This window comes from Anabrus simplex, chromosome 4, assembly GCF_040414725.1.
Source record: "Anabrus simplex isolate iqAnaSimp1 chromosome 4, ASM4041472v1, whole genome shotgun sequence".
Classification (NCBI taxonomy): Eukaryota; Metazoa; Arthropoda; class Insecta; order Orthoptera; family Tettigoniidae; genus Anabrus; species Anabrus simplex.
In genome coordinates this window covers 262,622,632-262,643,647 of record NC_090268.1, presented here as the reverse complement: position 1 = coordinate 262,643,647, position 21,016 = coordinate 262,622,632, and the positions used below count along the sequence as shown (strand labels likewise).

The window sequence follows — 21,016 nt, the reverse complement described above, 5'->3', positions numbered from 1 at the left end:
TCTAAGGACCTTAATGGCGCTAACAGTTTAAGGAATGGCATAAAGAGCGACACTGAAGTCTAGCGCGATGGACACAATGAAGAGATTGGCCAGTTATGGTAGTTGAGCGTGTAATTCTTAAAATGTGGTATACCAAGTGCCCTAAGAGAGCCGACATGAGGTTACGGAGATCGAACTGTCTGCGCTTGACCCACTTAATGAGCTGACTAATCCGGTAATGAGAATAACAATAGCTGGGTCGGCTCCACTATAACAAACGATCTTAATTAGCGGCTACAACAACGTGATGGACGCTCAAGATCCGGGATCGACCCCCGCTCTCACACTGGGGTTAGTGTAGGTTAACTAGACAACCAGAGGAGCATCCCAATTTAATACGACGAGCTTCACACTACTTGCCCTTCAAGTAGGGTTCCATTCATGCTAAAGAAATCAAAGATTTCACCGAGCTTCATAAGGAATGCAATGATTTATCAGAAGAGTTCTGTTTGATTTAATGCATATTTGTAAGTGTCCGACTCGTTGGCTGAACGGTCAGCGTCCCGGCCTTCGGTTCAGAGGGTCCCGGGTTCGATTCCCGGCCGGGTCGGGGATTTTAACCGTAATTGGTTAATTCCAGTGGCACGGGGGCTGGGTATATGTGTTGTCATCATTTCATCCTCATCACGACGCGCAAGTCGCCTACGGGTGTCAAGTAGAAAGCCCTGCACATGGTGAGCCGAAACCGTCCTGGGATATCCCGGCACTAAAAGCCATACGACATTTCATTTTTTCATATTTGTAAGTCATTCTGTTCTGTGCTAACCGACTCATTTCTAGGTAACTATCGTAGCCTAACTTTGATTTCAACCGCTTGTCATTTTTACGTCTTGATCTCTTTTTACTCTCTCCAAAATTATTGACTTCCATTGTTTTACATATATTTCACTCTTCGTAGTATATTCTCGGGTTACTCTCTTATTAAAACCATATTGATCTCCATATCCACGTCTGATATAAAGAGCAAACATGCTTTGTAAACTTACGGGTTCGATTTCGAGCTACGAAGACGTTTGGGTATCGTTCTATTTGTGACTTTGCACACTCACAGCGGGACTTCCATCCCCCTAGTCTGAACTGTCTCACACACACTCCTTAGTACAAGTACAGCGTAACATAAAGGGAAGAACGTGATGTCCCCAGTTCCTGCAACTGAACAACAACAAATACAAATTGCAGCCGTATAAATTGGTATCGTCCGCCTCTGTGGTGTAGTGGTTAGCGTGATTAGCTGCCACCCCCGGAGGTCCGGGTTCGATTCCCGGCTCTGCCACGAAAATTTGAAAAGTGGTACGAGGGCTGGAACGGGGTCCACTCAGCCTCGGGAGGTCAACTGAGTAGAGGTGGGTTCGATTCCCACCTCAGCCATCCTGGAAGTGGTTTTCCGTGGTTTCCCACTTCTCCTCCAGGCAAATGCCGGGATGGTACCTAACTTAAGGCCACGGCCACTTCCTTCCCTCTTCCTTGTCTATCCCTTCCAATCTTCCCATCCCTCCACAAGGCCCCTGTTCAGCATAGCAGGTGAGGCCGCCTGGGCGAGGTACTGGTCATCCTCCCTAGTTGTACCCCCGACCAAGAGTCTGAAGCTCCAGGACACTGCCCTTGAGGCGGTAGAGGTGGGATCCCTCGCTGAGTCCAAGGGAAAAACCGAACCTGAAGGGTAAACAGATGATGGTGATAAATTGGTATCTATATTTTAATTCATTACATCAAGACGTACCGGAGAATTCTGTCATCTTCTCGTTCTAACATTAGTTTTCCTGGATTCTGGATCACATTTCGGGTTGAATTATTACGATCTGTTCTTCTTGTTATAATTCTTCCCACTGCGGGCTTGGGGCACTGCTGATAATTAGCTCATAACGTAGAGCAGATTATCAAGCATTATGAAACAGTTGTTCATATCCATCTTTAGTAATAATGAACCTGCACGTAATATAACTGAATCATACTACAATCATTACTTTTCGATGTATTTAACCAGCATCGTGTGTTGTATACGAAAATGCTGACTTCTTACCGAAGACTAGCCAGTCCTTAACTTCATTAAAAATGGCATATCTAGGACCATTATAAATGCGATAGAAATCTAGCTAATATCTCAGAGGTTATAAATGACTTACAAGTAGAAATTACATTTCTAAGAATTAAATTTATCAGTAATTTCATGAGAAAGCATGAAAATAAATAGGAATAAGAGAGTGGAGGAGATTAAGATCCATCAGAAGATCAGGTGACTGACTTTGCGACAATTTGTCCTGGCTAGAAATGCGAGATTAATCTCAACTGCTCAAACAATGCATGAAATTAGCAGCACAGAATGCTTTGTACAACCCTGGATCGCTGATCCTGTCAGAGAAGACGATCGGGGAGCGGATGAAAGCCCGCGAGACCGGTAGATCACTTGGGAAAGAAAGTCAGTCGCCACCTTTCAGCATGGGAATTGTTAATATGATTTATACAGGTAGGTTGAGAGACCTTTTCAACCTGCACTTTCCATTCAGCACGACCCGAGATAATCTGTGACTAAAATTACACTCCAAGGGGAAAAAAACAATAATAATCATAATGAAAAACAAGAAAGAAAAAAGACGTTCCAACTTTCTTATAATCTACTTCCATCACAAATGTAATTTACTCATCATTTCAGGTGATTGGCTTTTGCACTTCTCACTGCTTTCTACCGATAGCTTCGTCTGCCTACACAGAAGTAGGTTTGCTAAATCATGGTGTGCCGTGAATCACCGCTTCACCTCGGCCATGATGTGTTACGAAGATTTCTTTGAACTGTGTGACACTCTGTCACCGAGTTTGTTTACCAATGGCTCTTGGGCCACCTTGTACGTAGACCACTTTCTCTCTTAATATTTACAGTATTAGTAGTCCACCGTTAATTTTCTACGCTCACACACAGGCACACACACCAGAGAGAGTAGCAGTTTTCAATAAATGTAAATGCAGAATGAATAGAATCATGTGCGCAGTACTGCATGCGCTTAGTCTGTCTTGAAAAACCATGTAGAAAAGTATGTTAAATCAATATATCTAAAACATTAAATATTATATACTTCATCTAAACTCAGAAAGACGTATTTATTTATTTATTTATTTATTTATTTATTTATTTATTTATTTATTTATTTATTTATTTATTTGCCGCCTCTGTGGTGTAGTGGTTAGCGTGATTAGCTGCCACCCCCGGAGGCCCGGGTTCGATTCCTGGCTCTGTCACGAAAATTTGAAAAGTGGTATGAGGGCTGGAACGGGGTCCACTCAGCCTCGGGAGGTCAACTGAGTAGAGGTGGGTTCGATTCCCACCTCAGCCATCCTGGAAGTGGTTTTCCGAGGTTTCCCACTTCTCCTCCAGGCGAATGCCGGGATGGTACCTAACATAAGGCCACGGCCGCTTCCTTCCCTCTTCCTTGCCTATCCCTTCCAATATTCCCATCCCTCCACAATGCTCCTGTTCAGCATAGCAGGTGAGGCCGCCTGGGCGAGGTACTGGTCATTCTCCCCAGTTGTATCCCCGACCAAGAGTCTGAAGCTCCAGGACACTGCCCTTGAGGCGGTAGAGGTGGGATCCCTCGCTAAGTCCGAGAGAAAAACCGACCCTGGAGGGTAAACAGATGATGATGATGATGATGATTTATTTATTTATTTAATTTATTTATTTATTTATTTATTTATTTATTTATTTATTTATTTATTTATTTACTTTACGTTGCACCGACACAGATAGGTCTTTTGGCTACGATGGGATTCGAAAGGACTAGGAGCGGGAAGGAAGCAACCTTGGCCTTAATTAAGGTACAGCCCCAGCATTTGCCTGGTGTGAAAATGGGAAAACCATCTTCAGGGCTGCCGATATAGAAAGGACATAAATGTTGGCATATTTTCAAATTGGCCTACTAATATTTATGGAGGTTTAAACTAGAGTCAACATAATTTTGAATCCGGCATTAGGCATCACTGAAGAGGCATAGAAGGGAAATTAAGGGTCAGGTGGTTTGCCGTTACTTTCCTCACCGAACCAGAAGTTTCTATTACATATCAGTCTGCCAAGCTCATTGAAATGCTCGCGTCGACAGACCCTATGAGCGACATCTTCACACCATTGGTCTGGCTGCATATTGAATGGCATTATTAGCACAGCTTATGCGTCAGTTACTTTTACATCGTTAAAGCCTATTATGAGACTAAGACAGATCAAGATAGTAAAACATGATTATTCTAGTCCGTAGCAGAAGACACATTGCACTTTAAACTTTAGATCTTACCATCAAAGACATACAAAGACAAAATAAGGGAATTGCAGTTTACGCAATAAAGGTATGAAAGTGGCACACCTATTAAAAGAATGCAAGGATTAAAAAAGATATGGATGAGAACGGTATTTGTTCAGTTTAAAATGAACGTGCATGTAATACTTCTGTTGACTTATTAACAGAGAATGAAAAAACCCATGAAGAACAGTAAAACAGCATAACATTAAGAGAGGAATGTGGGAAGGAAGTCTAAAGAAGGTGAGCATAAAGATGATACGTGTAACTAATAGTAAGCACATGCATGGGAAGGTATCCTCGACGGTATGACTAATATAAAGACTAGCAAACAGTCTAAGGAATAAATAAAGATACGTACAGGAAGCAATAGTACTTTCTGACCCAGTGAGGAAAGCAATGGCAAACTACCTCACTCCTCATCTTGCCTAGTACGCCTCATTTTGGTACTGCCATTGGTTTTTGGGGTTTCCTCATAACCGCATAACCTTTGGTGGTGCTATTTGAGGATCCAACCAGCCTCTGGGCTGATGACCTAACAGACAGACAGACGTACAGGAAGGATTTAGGGGACATATATATATCAAAATTCAGTTATAATTATTTTAGAAGCATTTTGTTTTCTGGAATATCCTTAGTTTTTCTTTTCTACTATAAACAAACAACTACATGTATTAGAGATGATAAGAAATGAATATTCTCTCTCCAGTTGCTTATCATCTGTGATAGAGAGATAAGAGTGTTCTATTCATTCATCATTCATTCATTTATAGTGTACCTCGTAGTATACAGGGTGAAGCGAAATTCGCGCACTCGGGCGTCGCAGCGCGATTCCTCACATCCCAGCAATAAAAAAATGTCTCTCACGAAAGTTCGTCCTGCGAATATATCCGGCAGAAAAAGGAAGTTGAAGAGTGGCAATCTGGCAACACTGTAACCATATGTAGGGTAAATCCCTCTGTCAGCACACGCAAGTCGTGCTAAACGGTTGGTGCAGTGGATAGAGTTTTGGGTTAGCGTGCAGGAGGTCGAGGGTTCGATCCTGGATGGAGGCGCATTTTATTTATTTGCTAATTTTCATCGGACATTACATACTGTAATACAGTAAGACACCGTTTCTTAGGTCACATGTATCTTCCATTTACAAAATTTTGGAATACGTTGTAATACAGCCGCCTCTGTGGTGTAGTGGTTAGCGTGATTAGCTGCCACCCCCGGAAGTCCGGGTTCGATTCCCGGCTCGGCCACGAAATTTGAAAAGTGGTACGAGGGCTGGAACGGGGTCCACTCAGCCTCGGGAGGTCAACTGAGTAGAGGTGGGTTCGATTCCCACCTCAGCCATCCTGGAAGTGGTTTTCCGTGGTTTCCCACTTCTCCTCCAGGCGAATGCCGGGATGGTACCTAACTTAAGGCCACGGCCGCTTCCTTCCCTCTTCCTTGCCTATCCCATCCAGTCTTCCCATCCCTCCCCAAGGCCCCTGTTCAGCATAGCAGGTGAGGCCGCCTGGGCGAGGTACTGGTCATACTCCCCAGTTGTATCCCCCGACCAAGAGTCTGAAGCTCCAGGACACTGCCCTTGAGGCGGTAGAGGTGGGATCCCTCGCTAAGTCCGAGGGAAAAACCGAACCTGGAGGGTAAACAGATGATGATGATGATGATGATGATGATGATGTAATACATCTAGTAGATGAAGTGTTGCGAATAAATTCACGCCCACAATGTGGAAAGGGCGTCTTTCAAAGCTGACCAATGAGAACGATTGTTCGTCCATCTCTAGGATCGTAGTATGTAAGCGCAAATGGTTTCTGGAGGACCCACTACAATCGCTGTTGACGATTAAGATGCCAGATACCATACCACCTGGGCTACATTTACGAAATAAAAAACATACTCCTCAACCGAGGATCGACCCCTCGACCTTCTGCATGCTAACCCACAACTCTACCCACTGCAAAGTACGTGCAAAGCATGCTGACAAAGGTAGTTACCCTACCTGTGGTTACAGTGTTGCCAGATTGCCACTCTTCAACTTCCTTTTTCTCCGGATATACTCGCAGGACGAACTTTTGTGAGAGACATTTTATTTTTATATACAGGGTGAAGCGAAATTCGCGCACTCGGGAGTCGCAGCGCGACTCCTCACATGCCAGCAATAAAAAAAATGTCTCTTACAAAATTTCGTCTTGCGAGTATATCCGGTAGAAAACGGACGACCGGGCGAGTTGGCCGTGCGCGTAGAGGCGCGCGGCTGTGAGCTTGCATCCGGGAGATAGTAGGTTCGAATCCCACTATCGGCAGCCCTGAAGATGGTTTTCCGTGGTTTCCCATTTTCACACCAGGCAAATGCTGGGGCTGTACCTTAATTAAGGCCACGGCCGCTTCCTTCCAACTCCTAGGCTTTTCCTATCCCATCGTCGCCATAAGACCTCTCTGTGTCGGTGCGACGTAAAGCCCCTAGCAAAAAAAGAAAACGGACGTTGAAGAGAAGCAATCTGGCAACACTGTAACCATATGTAGGGTAACTACCGCTGTCAGCACATTCACGTCGTGCTGTACAGTTGGTGCATTGGGTAGAGTTTTTGGTTGCCATGCAGGAGGTCGATGGTTCGATCCTGGGTTGAGGCGCATTTTTTATTTGCTAATTTCCAACTGACATTACCTACTGTAATACAGTAAGACACCGTTTCTGAGGTGACATGTGTCCTACATTTACAACATTTTGTAACGCTGAAACAACAAATACCTGGTTAGACTAATAAGATTTTTTTTTTTTTTTTTTTTTTTGCTAGGGGTTTACGTCGCACCGACACAGATAGGTCTTATGGCGACGAATAAGAAATAAACAGCTGAAACAAACAGGTTTCACATCTAGTAGATGAAGTGGTGCGAATAAATTCACGCTCACGACGTGGAAAGGGCGCCTTTCAAAGATGACCAATGAAAACGATTGTTCGTCCATTTCTGATGATGATGATGCTTGTTGTTTTAAGGGGCCTAACGTCGGAGGTCATCGGCCCCTAACGTCCATTTCTAGGATCGTAGTATGTAAGTGCAAATGGTTTCTAGAGGACCCACTGCAATCACTGTTGACGATTAAGATGCCAGATACCATACAGCCTGGACTACATTTACGAAAGAAAAAAAACATACGCCTGAACCCAGGATCGACCACTCGACCTCCTGCATGGTAACCCAAAACTATATCCACTGCACCAACTGTACAGTACGCCTAACTGTTGTTGACAGAGGTAGTTACCATACATGTGGTTACAGTGTTGCCAGATTGCTACTCTTCAACGTCGTTTTTCTGCCGGATATACTCGCAAGACGAAATTTTGTAAGAGACATTTTTTTATTGCTGGCATGTGAGGAGTCGTGCTGCGACGCCCGAGTGCGCGAATTACGCTTCACCCTGTATAAAACCTTATGACAAAAACTGAAGAATTTGTACGGAAGAATCATCGTCACACGTTGTATACATCGTTCCAAGCTGAAGTCTTTCGTAATGTAATGAAATGTCGTATGGCTTTTAGTGCCGGGATATCCCAGGACGGGTTCGGCTCGCCAGGTGCAGGTCTTTCTATTTGACTCCCGTAGGCGACCTGCGCGTGATGATGGGGATGAAATGATGATGCAGACAACACATACACTCAGCCCCGTGTCATTGGAATTAACCAATTAAGGTTAAAACCCCGACCCGGCCGGGAATCAAACCCGGGACCCTCTGAACCGAAGGCCAGTACGCTGACCGTTCAGCCAACGAGTCGGACTCGTAATGTAATGAGAACGATATACAGTATGACTTACTGTTTACATTTGTCTAATACATACCAATACACATATGTAGTTCTATTATGTTAGGAAAGTGAGAAGCAGTGCTTACGGCAGTTTTTATCATTTGAAATTGTTCAAGAAGCATACAAATGTTCCTTTTTATTGGTAAGATATAATTATGTAATAACTAGGCAAGAAATCTTCGTGCTTCTTCCTTTCGGTCGTACTTGTACTCGGGGACTTCAAGATGTTCAGTCCATCAATTTCGTAACATTCAAGAAACCTCAAGGAGTGCTGATTGAGGGATTCGAACTCACCATCAGCCTAAAGGAAGCTTACAATTTCACGACCAGTTCCGCGTGACAAACTTGCTCGCTTGTGGCATGAATATTCCGCAAATCATTACAGACAACATCGAACCATTCATCCAACAACAGCACTCATTAAGATCATACAGCTTCTACTAATTGTGATTGAATTATACAGAGGTGCGCAGTTAAATGTTAGAACATAACATGTGCTTTCAAACAGTGCGGCTGAATACGAAATTCTAAATGGCTGTCAAACTTCATGACAACCCAGTACAGTAATTATTATTATTATTATTATTATTATTATTATTATTATTATTATTATTATTATTATTATTATTGGTTCATTTAAGCCACAATAAACTACTCCTTTCCTTCATTCTTCCTTTTCTCTCAATTCTGCCAAATTCATGGATGTTTCTGTTTTACGTAGAACACACCTTTCTTTGAACTTTCCTGGAAACCTACAGAATTTTGCAGTTCATTCATGAATGGTGAACGTTTTTTCATATCTTCTTTGGCAATTTAGAGTTCTTCTGTCTCCTTTTCACTTTCTTTGATACAATTCTGCTGGGAATCAGTCTTTCTAGTTGTCCATAAAAGACAATTCTTCTTTTTCAAATTCTGTCTAATTTTCTCAATACGCGTATAAAGTTGATTTTTATGGTGTCCTCTGTATTATCAATCATATTTAATCTAGTCCAGTATTATCCTTAGTATTATTACTTCAGTGATTTCTAGTTCTCCTTAGTCGCTTTCTTGTTTATAATTAGACATTCACCGAGCGAGTGGCTGTGTGGTTTGGGTCAGGTAGCTGTCATTTCATTCGGGAGATAGTGGGTTCGAACTCCACTGTCGGCAGCCCTGAAGATGGTTTTCCGTGTTTTCCTATTTTCACACCAGGCAAATCCTGGAGCTGTACCTTAATTAAGGCCACGGTCAGTTCTTTCCTTGATCAAGATTGTTTCATTAATTCATCGTACAATGGATCAACAACGTGATTTTGGCAAAATGATTGGATATGCAACTTTGTAAGGGTACTGCCGTAAGAACAACTCTATAAGCATATCAGTCGGGTAACCTTTTCCGCTTTCTAAAATTCAATCGTTGAATCGAGTCAAATAGTAAATAAATTTAACTCACTTTCCAAGCGAAGCGCAGTTTCATCACATTTTACGTAAAGAAGTAAATTTCATTAACGCATTACTTTTCGTGCCTTCACTGACTGAGCATATTATTAGTACAGCTTTGTAAGGAATGCACATCACTCAGCATTGCTGAGATTCTGTTCATGAAGATTTTGTAGTTAGTTCTCCCTATAACTTATTAAAAGGAGCAGGGCTCAGTGGCTCACTCCCTGTTCAGTCTGGTGGTATTTAAAGGTGCTCAAATACGCCAGCCTCATGCCAAAGCAAACAAAGCAAAGCCATCTCCGTACAGGCCATGAAGGCCCTTGGAGGGGTGGAAAGTAAAGGCTTCCACTATTCGTAACCTAGGCTCATGATGGGGTAGAGTGGTTAGCTCTACGCCCGGCCGCCTTTGCCCCCAGGAATTAACCTGGTACTCATTTTTGGTGTAGGCTGAGTGAACCTTAGGGCCATATGCACCTCCGGAAGTGGAAATCTCGTTTCTTAAATTTTTCGACTTCCTGACCATTAGCATTATTATAATTACAACGATGGCTGACTAGTAGAAGCAGTAAAGGCGTATTTATCACACTCAGAAATACGTAGACTCAATCCCCATCATGGTGCGGGCTGTGGTTATTGTTTTGAGGGGAAATACAGCGACATGTTCTTTAAACTGCAATCACAGGGTAAAGGGGAAGAGGTCTGACACTTAAGAGGAATTAAGGTACTCGCAAAGGAAAGGGAAGGGCATCAAAGGCCGCAAAATGAAACTAGGTCTTGTAATCCTAAACACTGCTGAGGTTAGAAGAGAACAAGACTTGGTCAGTGGAGGTCTGACAAGAAAGATGAAAGTCAGAAACCTGAAGTGAGTAAGACGAAGCAAAGACAGGCCCAGTTATTGACTAAAGTTCAATATAATAATAATAGTAATAATAATAATAATAATAATAATAATAATAATAATAATAATAATAATAATAATAATAATAATAATAATGGTTTTACTTCCAATGGCCTTCTGCGGTTCTTGGAGACGTCGTAGTATTGAAATTTTGTCCCGAAAGAGTTTGTTTACGTGCTGGGTAATCCATGGATAAGAGGCTGTCGTATACAAGCAGCTTAAATACCATCGGACTGAGCCGGGATCTAACCCACCAACTTCAGCACAGAAGGCCAACGTTCCACTGTCTAAGCTATTCATCTCAGTCTTTTAATGCTCAAAGCTGGGAAGTTCCCCCAAAAGGAAATCGAGATGTCACATGTTCGGAGGTTAATTGGATCCTCAAAGAAAAACACCACAAATTGGATGATTACAGAGAGGCAGTGCAACGATAAGGGTACAGCATAAAAACTAGTGCTCAGAAATGTACTCAACTGATTTGGGAACTCTACTATTTATACACACTGGTGGTTTTTTCAAGTTTTCTTCTTCATCTCATTATTATTATTATTATTATTATTATTATTATTATTATTATTATTATTGTTATATAATTCACAATTTTACAATTAGGTTTATGTGCTTCTTCCGTACAACGTACATGGAAGAAGTACTATTTAGTACATACGCACATATACTACATAAATACCGATATATATTTACAATGTTGACAAATACATTTTACAGACATTTATAGGATATTTACTATACATACAGTATATACTCAAATTATTAGTAGACGATTTTCATTAGTCCTCTGTATATAGTAGATGGTTCATGCCAATAACCTTCCTTACTATATGGCAAGTGGCCAGGATTTCTGTCCTTTATAATTCTCTGTAACTGAGAAGGTGGAGATTAAGTGCTTTAATGCTCCTGTGTTGTGTCTTTAGTATAATACGGGAGTTCGAGATACAGATGCAAAGGCCAAAGTCATGAAAAGAGATGCATTGAAACAGTTGCTGCACGGTGAGTGGCAGAGGTTTCTTCTTTCATTGATCCGAAATTACGTACTATCCATGCCCAGGAGGCCAGCTGCTGTTATAAAAGGTAAAGGAGTTTCTGCCGGCTATTGAACATTACGGATTATTAAAAACTTAAGGGTGTACGCTCAATTTCATTGTGCTTACAATTCGTCTTGTATCGTCTAAAATATAGTACTTATTGAAAGAAATTTTGTCCAATTGTAGAAACGTTCAGAGAATACAAGCTTTTGCTTGTAATAAATGTAATGGAATTGAATGAACACCTTCTGTAAATATATATGTTAATACGCTCAATTATGAGAGTAACTGTACAAATAATTAACGTCGCATTGTTTAACCTCGATGTATACTACTCAACCCACTATTACGGGGAAATTGACATGAGAGCTACTTGCAGTAGTAGATGAAAAAAGATTACAGATCATCTCACATTTCCTTTCAGAACCTTGGTTCTACTAATAATTACCAAATGACTTACCAGAAATTCAGCACTTGATCTAGGTGCCTGAAGCAAGTAAAACCAGTTCGGTTAATGCACGGGGATCAGCAAATAGCTCCTTGAATCAAAGGGTCAAAAAGTTCACGTTCCAAGTCAATGTTTAATTACAAGTGTAACTGGAACCACCACGAGTTTGGATCGAGTACTTCACGCCTTCGCCAGTTGTGTAAATCTATCTAACATTTAAGTCTGCGTATCCAATGAAATATGAATCGGAGGATTAGATAACAGTTCGACAACTGGTACATACCAGAGTGACATTCATCGTTTGCACGATTGTGTCAGCTCACCATTACTAGAACTACTACAAAGCATTCAAGAGGCAGAACATGTCACTTTTACAGTGAAATGTGGTTGAACAACATATCACTAATGCGATCTGGTTTAACTACGAATCACTAGCGAGGCATGCAGGCGTAGTTTAATGTTATATAGTTTTAAAATCCCAGAAACATGATAAAATTGGTTTCAACACCCTTAACAATGTTATTTTCTATCAGTTGATATAGATTTTAAGAAACGCTGGAATGTAAGAATTTTGTCTCACTAATGCCGACGGGATAGAGCAGTCGCATTTCAAAACTCTCAAATGTAATAGACATCAGCCGGGTTTGAACCCGGTATTTTGGCGTCATACGGCCAACGACTAATCGACTGCACCACTAAGATTAGCATTTCAAGCTTTATGTCAGCATTGAACTATCTTTGCTCCCAAGGGTTAGAATGCACATTTGACTGTCATTTTTCCTTTAAGTTCTGTCCTATAGAATTTAATACCCTGGATTTTCAAATGGCTTTACGTCGCACCGACACAGACAGATCTTATGGCGATGATGGGATAGGAAGGAGCTAGGGGTGGGAAGGAAGCGGCCGTGGCCTTAATTAGGTACAGCCCCAGCATTTGCCTGGTGTGAAAATGGGAGGCCACGGAAAACCATCTTCAGGGCTGCCGACAATGGGGTTCGAACCCACTATATCCCGAATACTGGATACCGGCCGCAATTAAGCAACTGCAGCTATCGAGCTCGGTACCCTGGATTTAGTGACACCATAGTTATTCCATCCACCGCGAGGGAAAATCTGGCTGCTTATATGAAATTCTCCATCACAAATTGAGAGTAATAAAGCACTATTTCATGGTTAAAGTTTCTTCTCCTATTACTTCTGGTGTTGAGAAATATTGAAATGCCAGAATTTTCCCTTCTATAACCATGATTTATATACATTGAAGACATAGTTCACCATCTTCCAGGAAGATGTACATTTTGGGGATAACATGCTTATATTGCTATTCCCACTTTAAGCAATTTTTCATTAGCAACTTGAGGGATGAATCTTCTAATTAATATTTCTGTTCCGGAGTTCACCGTCTGCGGGACTTAAAGGATATCATTTAATGATGAACAACCGACTGTGGCGGGATTGGATCACGCAAACTTTAGCACAGTAAGCGGACACCTGTCCATCTCCGAAATGACTTAAACGTTCCTTAGTTCTAGAAGGCACTTGGTTATAGATTGCTAGTAAGTTAATAGGCCCACATACAGTAGTTCTGCAATCCTTGGCAAGCAGACTTGCGTGCAGTGTTATTCTTCAGGAGCAAGGCCGAATATATGTTGTTTGCAACATTATCCAGTGGATTAGCATAGCCCAGTTGAAACAATGGATCTGTTTCCCAATGTCTCTGCGAACTGGACTGGCTTTCCCTGCATGTTGCGTTCAACATGTGTAGCATTGGCGTACCAACGCACAGTGATCGAGTTATTTACTTCTTCAGCAAGTTGGAAACCCAAAGAAGATATCGATATATTTCAACAGTTAAGTGAAATAACAGAACACACTCAATAATAACATTCCTATATCAGCCAGACTGTGCTCATATACGAACAGATATCATTAAAATAACTCCGAGAAATATCCTCAAGTCATATGAAGCGCCAATGTTAAGTAAACTAGTTTAAGGATGTGGATAACATTGGAATTGTTTTAAGTTAATGAGCACGGTCGGAGATACAACGTAAATAATGAAGTATTTTGACGCGAAAGTGACGAAATTTTATTTTCTGGAGCCGAAGGGCGAAATAATGTAAGAGCACATTTAATGGCTTCAGAATGACGAAATAACACGAGACAAACATCAGATACAGGTAACCACATTTCTGATCCTTCGGAATGATTTTAAGCAGAGGGGGAAAACAGAAATAAGAAACTTAAGCCTATTAATTCCTTCTCTCGAGTCTGTACATAAGTAAATCTCAGTACATGGGCTGCAATGAACACACCATATGGCATTTATTGCCAAATGCAACTGTAAATTGGAGCTGAGAGATTAAATTTCAAGTTCGTTTTCAGTAATAATATCTCGTAAGGCACACACGAGACAAATCACGTACCTCCATAATTTTGAACGTTAGGAGAGGTATCATGAAACAGTCGGGGAGTTACAGTCCATCGATGGTACGATGAATATTGGCAGATCTAGCACATGTAATTTATCCCAGAAATACTAAGATGATACCTATTATAAGTACCAGGAAACTTAATCAACCCTGGACAAACATATTAACTATTTCACACACTTACCCTGACACCACAAGTACAGGAAAGCTTGAATCATGCAAGTATAGAAAGATAATGATAAAATACCCTATCCAACAGATGATACGTAATAAAAGTCTTTAAACAAATGCCAGAGTATCAGATATATTTGTTTTGGAGAGTTTCTACCTATATTACCGTGCATACTGTACAGTATGTTCCGCATTCGTAGGAGACTGGCTTAGATAAGGGCTCGAACGAGAAGATTCGATCTAACGCCATGTATCACAGCTATCTTAAGACTGAACAGAAAAGACAGAAAGTGATGATAATTACTATTTTTCGTCGGAAGGACAGTTTTATTCTCGTTTAAATACTCGTTCAACATACATCACGTTCTTGTATTTACTTCAGCCTTTGAAGATTGAAATCCTTGATGCGATTTAACAAAGACATTTTGTATCAGGAGAGGATCTCCTTACTCGTGATTTCCACCGTCCGAGATGTAAGAAGCTGACCCACCCTCAGATCAAATATCGAACTAAGAACACCTTGTTCACGTACACTACTAGGCTCTTAGTTCTTACGCACTTGCTGCTCACCATCCCAATATGTGCTGTTTGAGTAACATCTCATCAACTGACATCATCACTGAAGAGTAACAACACTCGGAAAAATCAAGAAGTCACATTATTCTGCTTTATATTTAAATTTCTAGAATACTGAATCAAATAGGCAGTGCATCAATAAGCATGAAAACATTTTTTGAATTTTGTATACAACTGATGTAGGCATTAAGCCTGTCAGAACGCTCTAAGTGCATATTTTTGATTTTGTATACAACTGATGTAGGCATTATGCCTGTCAGAACGCTCTAACTGCATATTTTTTATTTTGTATACAACTGATGTAGGCATTATGCCTGTCAGAACGCTCTAACTGCATATTTTTTATTTTGTATACAACTGATGTAGGCATTATGACTGTCAGAACGCTCTAACTGCATATTTTTTATTTCCATTAAACTTGAATAGAGATTTGTAGTATATTTCCGTCTTAATGGTTTCCATGTAGTAAAGCAAGCATAATGTTTTATATGACTGTTGATATCGTGACCATCGCCACGGGACCTCCTGTTCTACGTAGGCTACTGTAGAATCCGATCCACGAGGACGTGACATGTTTCATTTCAAAAATTCCACATGTATTGGCCGGTTTTCGAACCCTAGTAGTTCCTATGTAGCAACTGAAGTTCAAAAAATCCTCGTTCAAGTTTAGTATTATTAATTGTATTCATAATGCATTCTGAATAATGTAATGATTAATCTATGTATTTTCTTAGAATTGTTTGAGGATCACCCCGCATCTGAACTTCTAAATTACTCATATATTTTCTGCTCTGTTAACCCAATTAAATCCAAAACTCACCGAGCAAGTTCGCTACGCGGTAAGAGTCACTAGGCTGTGAGCTTGCATTCGGAAGATAGTTCACTAGAATCCTACTGTCGGCAGTCCTGAAAATGGTTTTCCGCGGTTTCCCATTTTCACGCCAGGCAAATGCTGAGTGACTATAATTTAGTGGAAACAACTTTTCAAATGCGTTCTTTTCTTCAATACCAAATTACTGAGATATGAACCTAGAACTGAACGAAACATGTCTGATCACTTTAGAGCTTAGTTTCACACCAAGGCAGAATATATTTCAATAAAATAATTCAAAGTGATAGATTGATTTTAAAATTTTCTCGAAGGAACCAAAATATTTAGCAGCAATGGGATAGAAATTAAGTGATGAAATTTTGATGAATTATCGTCAAGTAGAGGACGAGTGTCTATTTTCTTAGAAGGGTTTAATCATCAGTGATGTTGCTACAGAAATAATGTACCTACTGCGTATGGAGAGTGTTTAGCTAAAATAGATCCTGTTTATTTTAGATTTTTATTTATTTAATTATTGGATACAGTCTATGGAAGGCCATTTTGCACTAATAATAATAATAATAATAATAATAATTTTAAAGAAGTATAAGAGATAACGATCGGTATAAAGAACAAGAGTATTTATGTATTTTCGTTTATTGTTAATGGGATTATTCCATAGGACTTCATCTAGGGTTAAAAAAACTGTTCAGTTGCAGTATTCAACATCCCCTTTCAAATCCTAACACACACTTTCAACGTCTGTGCTGAAGGTAAATATATTGAGTAATCTTAATTTTTTCATACTCCATCGGACACTTTGCCAAGACTTAATTTCAGAGATAACCGAAGATAATTCTAAATGACGTGAATCATTTATTTAAAATATTAGTGTACACCCAGAAAGATCTGTCTATATGACTGTCTTAACATGTGCATAAATATGCTTTCTTAAGTGTCGTTTAGTTGCCTGGAGTTAGGTACAGAGAATATGTCATGATCATTTTTTTGCTTTTTTTGCTATTGATTTTACGTCGCACTGACACAGATAGGTCGCCCGGTGTCATGAGATTAGCCGTGAAATATGTTGATAAACATTTTAAGAATAAATCAGCGATTTAGTGATTTAGTACTCTGCATAATAACTGTAATTCTACCTCTCAATGCTTCTAAGATTAATTCCATGTTCGGTACGCGTGTTAATTTTATATCATGGGATAATAAATATCCCTTCACTAAAATACGTGACAATTTCTTTAAAAATGTAATTACATTGACAGTGATAAGGGATCAATTTTCTGCTTCTGATCCACAATTAATTTTCGCTTGAATTCAACATTCATCGGTAATTTGTAATGGTTTAAGTTCGGCGACTTTAATGCGTGGGAAAGATAGAAGCTCGGATTCCGTCCGAATCATTCATCTGAATCTTACGAGTGAGGTAACTAAAATGGTATTACCGGGCGATCTGGCCGTGGGGTTAGGAGCGCGCAGCTGTGATCTCGCATGCGGGAGATAGTGGGTTCGAACTCCACTGTCGGCAGCCCTGAAGATGGTTTTCCATGGTTTCCCATTTTCACACCAGGCAAATGCTGGGGATGTACCTTAATTTAGGCCACGACCGCTTCCTTCCACTCCTAACCTTTTCCTATCATATCGTCGCCATAAGACCTATCTGTGTCGGTGCGACGTTAAGCAAATTCTTAAAAAAAAATTAAAAATGGTATTCGCATAAAAACGTAGATTTCGAATACGAAGCTTGAAAAACTATCAGCATAGCCTATAAATAGCATTAGACTTGTATAAAAAGCAACGCAACTCATACTTTCTATTGAAGACATAGCTTCGTATAAGGAATAGGTGCATTATGCCACTACATTATTATACACTTTCGTGTTTTTCCTTCTTTCCTCTACCTTCATTTAAAATAAATACTTTCCATCATCTTTTCAAGATTATCTCCTTCTCAAGTCCAGAGTGCGTTATGTGGTACAAAAAGTAGACTACAATGCCATCTGTGTGCTTTCAGATGAACCAGCAGTGCAAAGTGTGCGGAGAGCCGGCGGCTGGGTTCCACTTCGGGGCCTTCACCTGTGAGGGCTGTAAGGTGAGTACTTTCTGCAGCTAAAGAATAGATTGACAGAACATTGATTTAGCAAAGAAAATACGACGGCCTTCTCACTCATATGCCGTAAATGCTACGCTGAGATTATGTCTTTTCACTCTCGAAGAGTTATGCATTTAAATTGCATTGTTTGCATTCTGAACTTAATATCAGCAACTGGAGACAGTACAAGAGGAATATACTGTATAGCGTGATTTAACATCTTCGAGAGCCAGCGTAGGATGTAACGATACCACACCTAATATTATAAAGTGTAATAAACAATTATGCGTGCATTAGTGTTATTTATGCCGGCGCAGTAGTAGCGTGCCTTCTCTTACCTGGAGGCCCCGGGTTCGATTCCCAAACATATTAGCGATTTTTATCCCGATCTAAGATCCAATCAGCCTATGGAATTACACTGAGGAGCTATCTGACAGTATGAAGCGGCCCCGATTTACAAAGCCAAGAATAAGGGCCGAGAGGAATCGTCGTGCCGACCACACGACATCTCCTAATCAGCAGGTCTGCGGACTGAGCACCGGTCGCTGGTAGGATGTTGCACCATCGGGGTTGATTTAGTGCGTTTATTGCTATTTTAAGACAGGAGTCTATATTTCCGTGCTGAAAATTTTGTTGTGGATACCTGTGGATATTTGATTTCTTTCATATTTATGCACTTGTCAATCAATCAATCAATCAATCAATACTGATCTGCATTTAGGGCAGTCGCCCAGGTGGCAGATTCCCTATCTGTTGCTTTCCTAGCCTTTTCCGAAATGATTTCAAAGAAATCGGAAATTTATTGAACATCTCCCTTGGTAAGTTATTCCAATCCCTAACTCCCCTTCCTATAAATGAATATTTGCCCCAGTTTGTCCTCTTGAATTCCAACTTTATCTTCATATCGTGATCTTTCCTACTTTTATAAACGCCATTCAAACCTATTCGTCTACTAATGTCATTCCACGCCATCTTTCCGCTGACAGCTCGGAACATACCACTTAGTCGAGCAGCTCTTCTTCTTTCTCTCAATTCTTCCCAACCCAAACATTGCAACATTTTTGTAACGCTACTCTTTTGTCGGAAATCACCCAGAACAAATCTAGCTGCTTTTCTTTGGATTTTTTCCAGTTCTTGAATCAGGTAATCCTGACTATGACTATGACTTAATTAATTTTGTAGTTATCCGCTAAACATTCAAAATAAATACAACTCGAGCTCCAGATTCTCTCCGGTTAAATTCTTGCTATATTATTAAAGAAGATATATTTCCTCTGTGTTCTCGAATACATACGTACACCTCCAATGAAGATGTATTTTCGTCGTGCGGGGAAATCACATGAAGTCCTAAAACTTGTACAGCGCAGAAATCAGCCTATTTCAGTCACATCTTTCAAAATGACTGATATAGTCTGATACAGTTGATCATCGAAGGTAAGATAGTGGGAACCTGGAAGTGAGCGAAGAAGACCATTATGGAACCTTCGACAATAGTTTGATATCCAGATACACCAAGCCTGATACAGGGAGCATAGAAATGAAATCATTACTCCATCGTTGTCCCAAACCTTCTGCGAGGAGGAGGAGAAGAAGAAGAAGTTCACGAAAAATTAACATATGTTCAAAGAACCACAATGTTTATGACAAACTCGGTCGATTTATAATATCTCCGTGTCTTATTTGCACGTCTTATGAGAGGTAGTTCACATAATGCGTTCCATACTGAAGTGGATATTCTGGAAATCACGGAAGAAGACCAAATGTCCAATTCCAGACATCCATAGCCTTGAGAAGAAGGTGATCAGTTGGAAAATCTTCACTGGCAGTTCAAGAAAAAGACATCGACGTGTATTATCCCCTGACGAGAAGTAATATCCAATCGTTTAGGCGCCTGTCCCAGGTGTTGCAGAGTCCTTCTTTGAGAATTGTAGTTTTAAACTTTGTCCAGTCTCTACGTGTGCTGAATTGTTATTTCTGTACGCATAGATTGTGCTTCTCCAGTGCTCATGGTAATTTGATTTCAGTCGATCTCAGCTGCAATATCCAACGTGTTTCACAACTACAAAATTGCCTGCATTAAAAATCAGTACTGCATAAGGCCACATTAGAATTATTTCTATCTTGGCGTTAATCTTGGTAATGTGGTACCAACCTGCCTAGCTTGTACGATAACTGATGTACAGTTCTTGTTGCTAGAAACTACTCAACAATTACCTCCAAAATAATACTCTCAAGCAAGGCCACATAAACATCTGCCACTATTACGTCGTCTTGAAGCAAGATTAGTAAGTTAAACAGATGAAACATCATGGAACTATTAACTCTACCCAGATTCAGTTTATCACCTGGCGGACAAGAACCTTGCATAAATTACATCAGCCTAGCAATAGCAATGAGGCAATGAGACATTTGGCTTCTTCATAAGACTGACTTCAGCTGTCTTTCAAAAGGAAAGAAAAGCCAAGTCAACTTCTGTGTGGGAACAATCAAGCACAGGGACTTGACTTGGAACTAAGTCACTGTCGTAATGGTTCGGATTCGAATAAAAACTGATGGTCCCGTGACATAACCTCAAAAATATAATTTAAGATAATTTCAGATTTTCATGCTTTCTTTTCATCCAAGCATTTCTTCTTATATGACTCTATATCCCTTTAACATAAAGCGATTCCATCATTTCATGATTTAAAATGTATTTGAGTTTGAATATTTGCTGATTCACGTTTTGTGTATAATTAGTCACTAATCCCTGGTCTGAAAATAAAATGTCCCTTGACCTGTATTATTGTGTGATCTTTGATAAAATAACTCTTGGATCAGTAGTTGAGATAAGAATTCCTAGCATTCAACTGGAGTTAGAGAAGAGAGAATACCTAGGGAGTTCCAACAGTCGGTCTGCTATGAGATTTGAATCCTTTTTCTCTTGCTGAACAGGAGTTAAAACGCTCCATTATAAAGCGAGTGAATACATTGTAGAGACTTCCTATTTGCAA

At 40.3% G+C, this 21,016-nt stretch overlaps 1 protein-coding gene across 1 annotated transcript in view; it reads left to right on the top strand.

Annotated features, from left to right (window-relative positions):
• The window catches only part of LOC136872636 (knirps-related protein), a 115,591-nt gene that overhangs the window by 74,150 nt on the left and 20,425 nt on the right, over positions 1-21,016 (top strand). Inside the window, exon 2 of the mRNA XM_067146444.2 lies at positions 17,946-18,023. Coding sequence (XP_067002545.2) covers positions 17,946-18,023 — 78 coding nt within the window. The remainder of the gene's footprint in view (positions 1-17,945; positions 18,024-21,016) is intronic.